Genomic DNA, 11,951 nt, shown 5'->3' on the forward strand with positions numbered 1-11,951 from the left:
TAGTCCACTTTAGACATTCTACTAACTACAAGTAACTTTGCAACTACATGTCAACTAGCAGTCATTTGAGTATTAGTGGACTGTCTGTTTAATATATAAAAAAAGCATTATTTTGATGTTCCCAAACAGACATTCTAATAACTACAAGTAACTACGTCAACTAGCAGTCATTAGAGTATTAGTGCTTAATATCTGCACACTTTATTTTGATGCTCCAAAGAGGCGTTCAACTAACTACAAGTAACTACATGTCAACTGGCACTAATTAGAGTATTAGTGCTTAATATCTACTAACACTTTATTTTGATGCTCCAAAGAGGCGTTCAACTAACTACAAGTAACTACATGTCAACTGGCACTAATTAGAGTATTAGTGCTTAATATCTGCAAAGAAAGTAGAGTAGAAATTCTACTAACTACAAGTAACTTTGCAACTACATGTCAAATAGCAGTCATTTGAGTATTAGTGGACTGTCTGTTTAATATATAAAAAAAGCATTATTTTGATGCTCCCAAACAGACATTTTACAAACTACAAGTAACTACATGTCAACTAGCAGTCATTAGAGTATTAGTGTGTAATATCTGCAAAGACTTTATTTTAATAGTCCACTTTAGACATTCTACCAACTACAAGTAACTTTGCAACTACATGTCAACTAGCAGTCATTTGAGTATTAGTGGACTGTCTGTTTAATATATAAAAAAAGCATTATTTTGATGTTCCCAAACAGACATTCTAATAACTACAAGTAACTACGTCAACTTGCAGTCATTAGAGTATTAGTGCTTAATATCTACTAACACTTTATTTTGATGCTCCTCAACAGACATTCTACTAACTACAAGTAACTACATGTCAACTGGCACTAATTAGAGTATTAGTGCTTAATATCTGCAAAGAAAGTAGAGTAGAAATTCTACTAACTACAAGTAACTTTGCAACTACATGTCAACTAGCAGTCATTTGAGTATAAGTAGACTATCTGTTTAATATATAAAAAAAGCATTATTTTGATGCTCCCAAACAGACATTCTACTAACTACAAGTAACTACATGTCAACTAGCAGTCATTAGAGTATTAGTAGACTGTCTGTTTAATATCTCCTACCAACACTTCATTTCAATTGTCTACTTTAAAAATCCTACCAACTACAAGTAATTTCGGAACTACAAGTCAACTAGCAGTCATTAGAGTATTAATATCTGCTAACACTTTATTTTGATGCTCCCAGCAGACATTCTACTAACTACAAGTAACTACGTCAACTTATTCTACTAACCCGAACCTAACAGTCTACTAATCCTCTGAGAGTTAGTTTACATGTAGGTATAGTTAGCAGAATGTCTAAAGTGGACTGTTGAAATAAAGTGAAGTCGATATTGACAAGCAGAACTGTTACGTTTGTGTAATAATTGGGACTTTTAATACTTTAAAATTGGAATTTTAACATTTTAGAAAATTCTGTTTTTCTGTGCAAGCATTTGCAGACATGGCCTTGCAATTATTTCCATTTTTCACATTGCAAAGGACAAAAATTGTATGCACACGATTGCTGGGACCTATGTCCTTGGACGGAATTCATGCCTTTTGTTGTTTTTCTGCCTTCAGTGTTCAGTCCCTCTGCTCTGCAGATTTGTACATTATTATTCATTGTGACTAAGAAGCAGATGCTTCCATGTGAGGAACAACATGCATGTCATATTGAGTGGCATCACGCCTTCATCCATCTCCACACCCAGACCCAGGCATGAGTTTATTACTCTGCTTCTGTTGACTCTCACTGAAGACTGTAAACAGATACTACAGCACCGCCGAACTTTTCTATCTTCTATCATTTACATATTTCATTTAAGAGTTATCTGTTTGCATTGCATAGCCATACATTTGGATTACACAGTTTTAACAAACTAATAAACTTAATGTGATGCATATTTGTCAGATTTCTGTAATAAATTGCATTAGTGCCGCCCACTTTTTCAGCATTGGTTCTGGAAGCATTTTTCTCCTATTGGGATTTCAAAAAGGTCTTGGTTAAAGCATTTTAAGGCATGAACCAAACCAGCCAGCCATGAGGAGAATCACAACACTATAAAACTTTGATTTGAAGCAAAAAAATTATTTGACAAAAATACAAAACTGTGAACAGCTTTAGTGAGGGAAAGAACTACAATCCCATGAAGCATTGCAAACAGCATAATCAAATTAAAAACGACAGAGAAATATAAAACTTCTCATTTAAAAATGTTGATTATGTATGTAAAGACAATATATTTTAAGCTTATTGCAAAATAAGCGTTTTGACTTTAACGTGTCTCGCAGTGCTTCACTGGAGTGGGCGGAGCTAAAGAGATCTGATTGGTAATTTTCTGTAAAGCATCATGGGTAATGTAGTTTTTCACCACAAATTCTGCTGTTAAACACGATTATTTTAAAAACTCGTAGCTCACAGTAGGGCTCACTAGAGGTTTATAAGTAATTGTTAAAAATCAGTTTCTCTATGGAGGAAATTTTTTACTTCTAAAACCGACTGTTGAGCTCTATAGTAATAAACTGAATTTGTTTGAAATGCACAATAACCAGGTTTATTTATTTATCATCAATAAATACAATTTGTTACAATCTCAAAATATGGTTAGAAATGTAATATATATATATATATATATATATATAGGTCTAAATATCACATTTTTAACAGTTATGTTGTGATTTGTTGGCTTTGAAAGAAAAAATAACGGAGCCATTTATGTTTATGTCGTGCTGCAATAACAGGAAGTGAGGGGGAAAGAGCAGTCATGTGACAGTCAGTAGTACTGGTGTGAATCCACAGATGTGAAGGACCACAGATGTTCAGCAGCTCAAACCCCTGATACTCAAGGGACTTCATACAGTATATTTATATATATACTCATATGTTTATATAAAACAGCCCACGAGTGAGAGATCTCTGTTCTCTGTGCTGATGTTTTGCTCTCTAACAAATCTTAGAAGTTGACACCTGTAAAGATTTGCAAGTAAACACTGCTGTTTCTCCATGTTTCTACAAGAAATACCTCAAGAGATATTGTTATTAGCACGATTTTTCCTGGAGAAAAGACAGATCTAAGAGCATAATATATTCCTCCATCCAAAACAAACTTTTTGACTCTAGTATATCAGCCAGTTTTCTGCCATGGGATTATGAACATCGTCCAATAACCACGTTGATTTGGTCGATTAATAAAAGTGTTAGTTTATCAGTTTCAAAATCTCCAGGCAATTTTTGAGTAAATATTGTTGCTCATTTGATGTTCTCTGAATATCAGCAATAAATCCATCACTGCTCATGAACTCAAATCAGAGTCTCATGCATGAGGGAAACATTTTTTTATTATCAATTTTTTATCATTCTGTCTGGAAACAAAGTCATGTTTACAAGGTACAAAGTTGTGCTTTGAGGAAAAACTAGTCTCTGGATTTTCCAGCTCAATGACATGAAATCTTTGAATGAGTTTGTTTGACACACATATCAATTAAACTTGTACATTCTGCTTTATTTAAAATCAAATAATCAGGACTTGGATACAGACAGAAAGTTTGATCATCTCTACACATGCTGTTTTGGGGGGGATTTTTCTGTACAACCATTTTGTGAAGACGGTCACACCGTTATTGATTTTTTCCTCATGGCAGTCTGTTATTGTGCTCTAATCTGTTTCAGATAAACCCGCCTCTGAACAGCACATGAAAACAAAACGAATGCTGCCTCTATATATCATCATAAGCATTAAAAATATCCTCTGAAAAGCTTTATACTTTGAGACTAAATCTAGTCAGATTCCAGTGCAGGAAAATAGCATATGCCATGCTGTGATTGTGTGAACGAAGCAGTTCCTGTATTATATGCAGATGTTGGCAGACTTAATTACAGAAGTGCTGCTGATGTGATTTATTACATGTGATGATTTTATGACCCGTTCCAGCCTTTTGCACATGATCGTGTAAATGATGCATCGTTGCACAGTGTTTAACTAGAACAAGAATTCAGCAGAGCAGCTTCACCCCGTCTTTTCTCCAGAAGTAATAGAATGTGTGGCGTATGCTGTGTCTTATTAAAAAGTTGGTAATGAACGATACCAAAGCATCTGTGCTGCTCTTCATCTGGTGATTACAGTGGGTTTATAAAGTCAGTTTAGAGTCACAAAATCTGTGTAGTAGCCTATAATGTCTTCAAACTTAAGCTTTGCATGAAAAACAATCTTCTTTAAAAAATAAATGACGCTTGGTTTGATGAAGGTACCAAACAAAAACGCATGCAAAACATATAATACACTGAACAAATCGAGAAAATGCTCTTTTTAGCTGATCTAATGACATTCAGACCTATCTAAATACTGCACATTTCTCCCTCTCATTGACCCTAACAGCTTTTGATTAAATAAATATGATTTTTTGATTTCATTCATCATCATCATCATCATCATCATCATCATATGCCAGTGTTTTGTTCCTCCCCTCCCACATCTGAGGGATGCAGCGCGTGCTCGTCATGTTAGTCGGAGAAATGGTCGCCTGACGAGCATCACCGGATCCTGAGCCGAGAAGAGCTCGAATTAACATGTAAATGCAGCAGCGGCGTCAAGGGAAAACACCTCTCCAGATGAGATGCTCGTTTTGTTCGGGTAAGACTAATAACATGTGCATGAACTGTTTGGGAATCGTCTTTACTTGTTTGACATCGATCGATTGCAGCACGCGGCGATGAAGAAGTTATTGGCAAACTCATCGCTATTGGAGCTTCTGTGAGGGAATGAATGTCTGCTGTCTGTCTGTCAGCCGTCTGTAACCAATATAATGACATCCAACAGGATGATATGCAACTGAGAGGAATCCGTCATTTTCTGTGCGCGCGCCCGTGAGAGACGTTTAACGTCGTTCAACTTTTTTTTTCTCCCAGTTCAGATCAATCTCGATCGTTATTGTAGATTTACTGCGATTCGCTCAAATAATGAGTTCAAATATGTGGTAAAGCACAGTCATTCGTTCATTATCGATAAATAAAACCCTGAAGGGCTTATTTTGTGAGGCTGACTAAAATATACATTTTGATAACGTTCCTATTAAGTTATGGAAACGTTATTTCTGAATGTTCAAAACGTTTGGTTTGCAAAGACATTAAGGGAACGTTCCGTTTTTTATTATTTTACATTCATGCAAACGTTACTTTTTGAATGTTTTGAAATAAGTAACGTAGAAATGTTTTTTAAAAAAGTTGCATGAACAATACATAAATAACGTTATTATAGATCATTGGCTAATTGCAGTTTTACACGTCATATATTTTTTTTTGTCAAGACTGGTCATGAAGTCAGTTACATAAAAAGGTATATTGGTCTAATTTGAATCCGAAAAGACTGACTACTCTTTGGTTAACTGCTAGTTGGTTACACGACACCATTTTCAACTAAAAAAAGTAAACTTTTTATGCGTTCTGGCCGTTCATTTACACAATAACAGTGTTTTGGTGGCCTGAAAAAACAAGCTTTTGAAAAGGGGTTTCAAAGTGCACGTTTTTGAAAACGCTATCGTCTCCATACAGGGTTGCCAGGTTTTCACAACAAAATCCACCTAATTGCTACTCAAAACTAGCCCAATCAATTCCGGTAGGGTAAAATCCGCTTTTTGGCAGGTAAAATTCACATTCATCGTGTTAAATGGCTAAATATCATGTTATTTGGGGTCGCTTCAACCCGCGGACATGAAAAACAACCCGTGGAAACAGTGTTACAGTAGCCCAATTCTGCGGGAAAACGGCAGACTTGACAACACTGCCTTCGTGTAAATTACAAAAATGCACATTTGAAAACGGTGATGCCATGTGCGTGTTACGTGTTAGTGTTTCTTTACAAAGTGAAGCCTCGTTTATACTGCATACGTCTGCGGCGCGTCACGGCTCCGGCAAGGTTTTGTTACTTCCAAGCGGCTGGATTCGCGAGACAACTAGATTTGCCTGTCCAACGTTGTTTTCCTTGATTTTTTTCGTGTTTTTAATGGCTAATTGGTTATATTTTGTCCGGTGTAATTGTGTTTATTGCTATGCCATACTTTATTTTACTGTAGCCTGCAGATGAAGTTAATACACTTAAAAGTTCAGTTATGGACAACAAGAACAAAGAAATTTCAAGTTTTTCAACTTTGAATCTCTTGTTTTCAGCTTCTGGCCTTCAAGTGATGTGAAATACGAGCAGGAGTGCGTGTCTTGGATGTGGCGTCCGTCAAAAAATATCTAGCGAAACGGCGCGGCGAGCCGCTTCTGGGACGCTTCTCAAACGCACCGCGGCGCGGCTGGTGTAAACACGAGCATTGACTAGAGTGGCCGCGTATCAGCTCCGGTAGCCGCGTCGGAGCCATAACGCGCCGCGCACACGTGCAGTGTAAACGAGGCTTGACATCGCCATCTACTGGCCTGGCAGCAGAATACAGCATTTTTAGTCGCGGATTCGTGTGAACGGGGATCGTTTTGACAACACTGCTGCCTGTACGCGAAAAAACGCAAAGGAAAAACATTACCCTAAGACACATTCTTAACATAGTGGCTGTTTACGCAACTGCTTATGAATGTTTTATTAACGTTACTGGAAGAACGTTTGTTCGTAACTTTGAGAGAACCTTGCCAGAATGTTAACCAAAGTGCATCACGGATGTTACACGGATACTTGCAAATTAAGTAAATATGTGGACATGAAATATTGATATGAGTTGAAATTATTTTATTGTTTTACATGTAAATAAGTTCAAAGCAAAGATAAATGGTCAATTACTACATAGAAATGGATGGACTTATCAATGAATACGGTAACATTATTAATCCTCACTTATATAGGCTATTATTAATGTGAAACTCAAGTTAATTATGCAGTTATGGTTATCATTTAAAGACATATGAAGACATTTTTACTAATGGTTAATAATCATAGTAACCATTTTGAGACACAAGAAGATGGCGCAATTAGTAATTGGTGTGAAGATCCAAACCTAAGTATATTACCCAAGTCATAGGCAGTTCATATTTAAGTTTTGGGAAGTTAATTGCGATTTACATAAAAAACATTAGGGTTTTTTTTAGCAAAAAGATGCATAAAGAATCCAGAGTTTTCCACTTGTAATTACAACATCGTGATAGTGTTTATGTGCATTCAACAACACATAGCTATAATTTTTCTGGCTTGAACATGCCATCTTGGTAGAAAAGCCATTTGGTAGCAATATTTCAAGTCATGCAATGAAAAGACCAAAAACTTGCTGTATAATTGGGATATTATGCATGCTTATGTAGCGAGATGCATTCTAATATTTGCATTTAGCATTGATTTTATATGCTGAATTGATGCTTGCATGCATATTTCAAATCAGGAATAACAACAGTGTCATAAACTCTGCTGCTTTAGCTTAGTTTGCACACAATTAATCTTTTTCAGGCGGGTCTAGCTAATGCGAATGCGCATTCAAGCATAAACAAATAGCCAATGCTTCTATGAAATTACTCTTTTACCTGTAAGGCGTGACTAAAGACATCTTTTTTAATACTAGTGGGCCGTCTACTGCCCTTATTACATCCCATTTGACTGAATCGGAGCAGTAGCATTGAAGCAGTGGCGTTTGTCTCATGTAACACTGATGTCATCATGCATATCACTTGTTTTGGCTTTAGTATATACGTACAGCAGGCAGCGGTTAGCCTACAGTTATATCTGAACCCACTGTGTGTCTTCCACAATATGAGATGGACACATCTAGTACTGTTTCTGCTTCAGGTTGTGCGTCAAGTGGCGATACAGCTTTAAAATAAAGAAAAACTGTCCTTTAAATCAAACATCGCAATGCACTAGTGTTTTAATGAACTGCATAGGGTCGACAATACGCAACATAAGCAGAATGGCATAACCATTTTAGCTCTGATAAATATTTCAGTGGTTTATTTGAGTCATTTTCTGAAGGCATATGTCCAAGTTTAGATGCACTGACTGTACTTGTGTTTATCCTTATTTTTAAATTTGTTGTATTTAATATTATGGATGCGTATGTCATGAGATGCATTATTTAGTTGATGTTTGCATTTTCCTCTCCTCAGGTGACAGCACACATCTCTACTCGACCACCATCCATCGTCATAAACATGCATATGTGGATATCATCTTTTGCCACGTTTTTCAGCCTAATTCAGATGTTCGACATTTATGGGGATATATGCACAGGCCTGTGCGTCTGTGAGGAAAGAGACGGGATTTTTACAGCCAGCTGCGAAAACAGAGGAATTAACAGTCTGTCAGAGGTAACGCCTTTACACTTCACCGCATATCATCTTCTGCTCACGGGGAATCTGTTAAAGAAAGTCTCGCTCAACGATTTTGTTCATTATGAAGGACTCACCATCTTACATCTGGGCAACAATGACATATCAGAAATCGAAGCTGGCGCTTTTAACGGACTCCAGGGATTAAAGAGACTGCATCTGAACAACAACAAAATTGAAGCACTAAAGGACGAAACGTTCCTTGGACTTGAAAGCCTGGAGTACCTGCAGATTGACTATAATTATATTAGCCACATTGAACCAAAAGCCCTGAGCGTTTTACGTCACTTAGAGGTGCTCATCCTCAATGACAATTTGCTCTCGTCTCTGCCAAACAACATCTTTCAGTACGTTCCTTTAACTCATCTTGACCTGAGAGGCAATCAGCTCAAAGTGCTTCCCTATAATGGCCTTCTGGAGCACTTGAGTCACATTGTGGAGCTACAGCTCGAAGAAAACCCGTGGAATTGTTCCTGCGAGCTCATTGCGCTAAAAACCTGGCTTGAAAGCATATCCTACACGGCTTTAGTTGGAGATGTGGTGTGTGAAACGCCCTTCCGACTGCACGGCCGAGACCTCGACGAGATCTCCAAGCAGGAACTGTGTCCCCGCAGAGCCATCGCCGAATACGAGATGCGCGCAGAACCGGCTCACGGCAGCGAGATCCTCTACAAAACGACGCCGGCGACCGTGACGGCGGGCTTCGCGTCCTCGACCATCCTGCGCTCCACGAAGAGCAGCCGTTTGTCGGGAAAGCTGCGCGTCAAACCCACTCCTCGCTCGTCCTCCGGCAAGCCGCCGAATTACGGCCCGATGTTGGCCTACCAGACAAAATCCCCGGTTCCTCTAGACTGTCCGAACGCTTGCACTTGCAATCTCCAAATCTCAGACCTCGGGTTGAACGTTAACTGCCAGGAGCGGAAAATCGAGAGCATCTCGGATCTCGATCCCAAGCCGTACAACCCCAAGAAGATGTACCTGACCGGGAACTACATCTCTGCGGTGTGCAGTTCAGACTTCGACGGTGCGACCGGACTGGATTTGCTCCACCTGGGCAACAACCGCATCACCATCATTCACGACAGGACCTTCGGCCAGCTAATACATCTGAGAAGGCTTTACCTGAACGGCAACTTGCTCGAGCGTCTCACCGAGGATATGTTCTACGGACTCCAAAGCTTGCAGTTTCTGTATTTAGAGTACAACGTCATCCGGGAGATCGCATCCGGCGCCTTTCAGCAGGTGCCCAATCTTCAGCTGCTGTTCCTCAACAACAACCTCCTCAAGACTCTTCCGCCGGGCGTCTTTGACGGATTAAACCTCGCTCGGTTGAATCTGCGCAGCAACCACTTTCGAACTCTTCCGGTGGCCGGCGTGCTGGACGAACTTGCGGCACTGGTGCAGATCGATCTGTTCGAGAACCCCTGGGATTGTTCGTGTCCCATTTTGGAGTTGAAAAGCTGGTTGGAGCAGCTCGGCGCCGGCACTGTGGTGAACACCGTCGTTTGCGAGTCTCCGCCGAGACTCTCGGGAGAGGACGTGCGGTACATTCGCTCTTCTCATCTCTGCCCGGAAAGCTCAAATGTTCAGTCTTCCGTCGTGCCGCCCTCGGAGGAATCCTTTCCCGGAAGTACTATCACCTTAGAAACGGCTTTGGATTATGACACGCAGTATCCAGCGGTTCCCCTTTCCGTTCTAATACTGGCCTTGCTGCTGCTTTTTATATTATCCGTGTTCGTGGCGGCAGGGCTGTTTGCTGTCATAATGAAGCGGCGGAAAAAGTCTGAACGCTTGGCATCGGTAAGCGCCAACGCAATCTATAACGACAGGGCGAAGTCTAGATCGTCGGCGGGCCATGTCTACGAGTACATCCCACCCGCGGCGGAGAGCCTGGCAAAGAACAGCGAGGGAAGCGTGACTTACAGAGACTTCGAAGAGCTCAACAGAGTTCTGGCATCCAACTCGGATGAAGACGTTGGGAGCGTGGCGATAAGCTCCGAGTTCAGCGCGGGAACTCCAGACGCCCTCAACAGACACTCTCCGCTCTTGGACGACAACTACTTTTACCGGGATATCTTGGCCAGGGACCAGCAGGCCTCTTACAGGGGTAATTTGTCCTGTAAACATGGCACACATGCAGACTTTGATGTGAGGCATCAGTACTTGAATCCGGAGAGGGTTCAGCAGAGTGTGGTGTACTGCTCGACGCCAGCCGCCGTCTACATAGAGCCCAACAGGAGCGAATACTGGGAGCTGAAAGCCAAGCTTCACTTTGAACCCGACTATTTGGAGGTTCATGAGAAAAGGACAACTTTCACCCAGTTCTGAAATATGCATTTGTCTTCATTTTCTTTTCTTAAAAAAAAAAAAAAAAAAATTTATCTGAGAGATAAAAGGGTGAATCTTAGAAACACCTCAAAATTCAAAAGAATTTTTTTATGTATGTTTTTAATTATCGTTTTATATTTATAGTGATTTTTATTTTATTTATATTTTAATTATATTTTGCATAAAGAAAAAGAAGCCTACTTTTTTGCATTATGACATTATTTGCTGGACAATTAAGCACATTTTCCCTCAATTTCCATTGTTATATTGCAAAATAAATATATTAATGTGGAAACCAATTGTATTATTTAAATAGTAAATTAGTTATACATCATATTTGATGTACTGCTTTTAATACAAAAATGAGTATTTTTATATATATATATATATATATATATATATATATATAATTGTGACATTATTTGCTGGACAATTAAGCACATTTTCCCTCAATTTCTATTGTTATATTGCAAAAAAACAAAAATGTGATTAATGTGATTAATATTAATATATTATTAATTCTTTATTAATATTATATATTTAATATAATAAATATATATTTATAATATGTATAATTTAAATGGTAAATTAGTTATACATCATAGTAGTATTTAATCCTCTGCTTTTAATACACTAAAAAATGTCCAACTTAAGTAATAATAATAATAATAATATAATACTTAAATTATTGAAATTGGCTGTACAAGTAACTTAAATTATAATAAACTGACTTAAAAAAAATCAAGTTGAATCTTGTTTACCTTTAAAATGTTGAAATGACTTAAATTATTTTAATATTTCTTATTATTTAAAAAAAATTAAACTTAAATTTAATTTTTTTTTTGTAAATTAATTAAATTATTTATTAATTTAAAACATATGTTGCCATAACTTATTGATCATATCATTGTTTACAGTGCACAGCTTTAAATAAAAGTACATCATTAAATTATTAAAAAAGAATAATTTTAAAAAAATCATGCAAAATTGTCACAATGGAACAAATCTAAATGATCCTTAAAACCAAGTTAATTTTTTCTTTTAAATTTTGGGGTGTTTTTGTGAGATTCACTCCATATTCTCTCACACTAATCCTATTAAAAATACTTCAGTATCATTTGTTCAGTACGTTCTGAGGTCCATGAATGATTTCTGTGTGAGTGTAAAAGTGACACTTGTCTTAAAGATGTCGTGACCTTTCACCTTTATTTCAAAGCACCTGTGACGTAAAGGACAATCTGTTTCATTGTGTTTTTATTCTACATAAATCATACTGGTGTACTTAAATA

The 11,951-nt window shown here is 37.9% G+C and overlaps 1 protein-coding gene across 1 annotated transcript; it reads left to right on the top strand.

Annotated features, from left to right (window-relative positions):
• The first annotated feature begins 3,336 nt into the window (after positions 1-3,336).
• Positions 3,337-11,298, top strand: slitrk5b (SLIT and NTRK-like family, member 5b). The gene is made up of 2 exons (XM_048194894.1): positions 3,337-4,663; positions 8,113-11,298. Exon 2 carries the CDS (start codon positions 8,158-8,160, stop codon positions 10,660-10,662), a length of 2,505 nt encoding a protein of 834 aa, XP_048050851.1. The 5' UTR covers positions 3,337-4,663; positions 8,113-8,157; the 3' UTR covers positions 10,663-11,298.
• The last annotated feature ends 653 nt before the right edge of the window (positions 11,299-11,951 follow it).

The sequence above is a fragment of the Megalobrama amblycephala genome, linkage group LG6, assembly GCF_018812025.1.
Source record: "Megalobrama amblycephala isolate DHTTF-2021 linkage group LG6, ASM1881202v1, whole genome shotgun sequence".
In the NCBI taxonomy this organism is placed as follows: Eukaryota; Metazoa; Chordata; class Actinopteri; order Cypriniformes; family Xenocyprididae; genus Megalobrama; species Megalobrama amblycephala.

Coding starts and splice junctions, on each gene's coding strand:
- slitrk5b (XM_048194894.1), top strand. CDS start 8,158: ATGCATATGTGGATATCATCTTTTGCCACGTTTTTCAGCCTAATTCAG.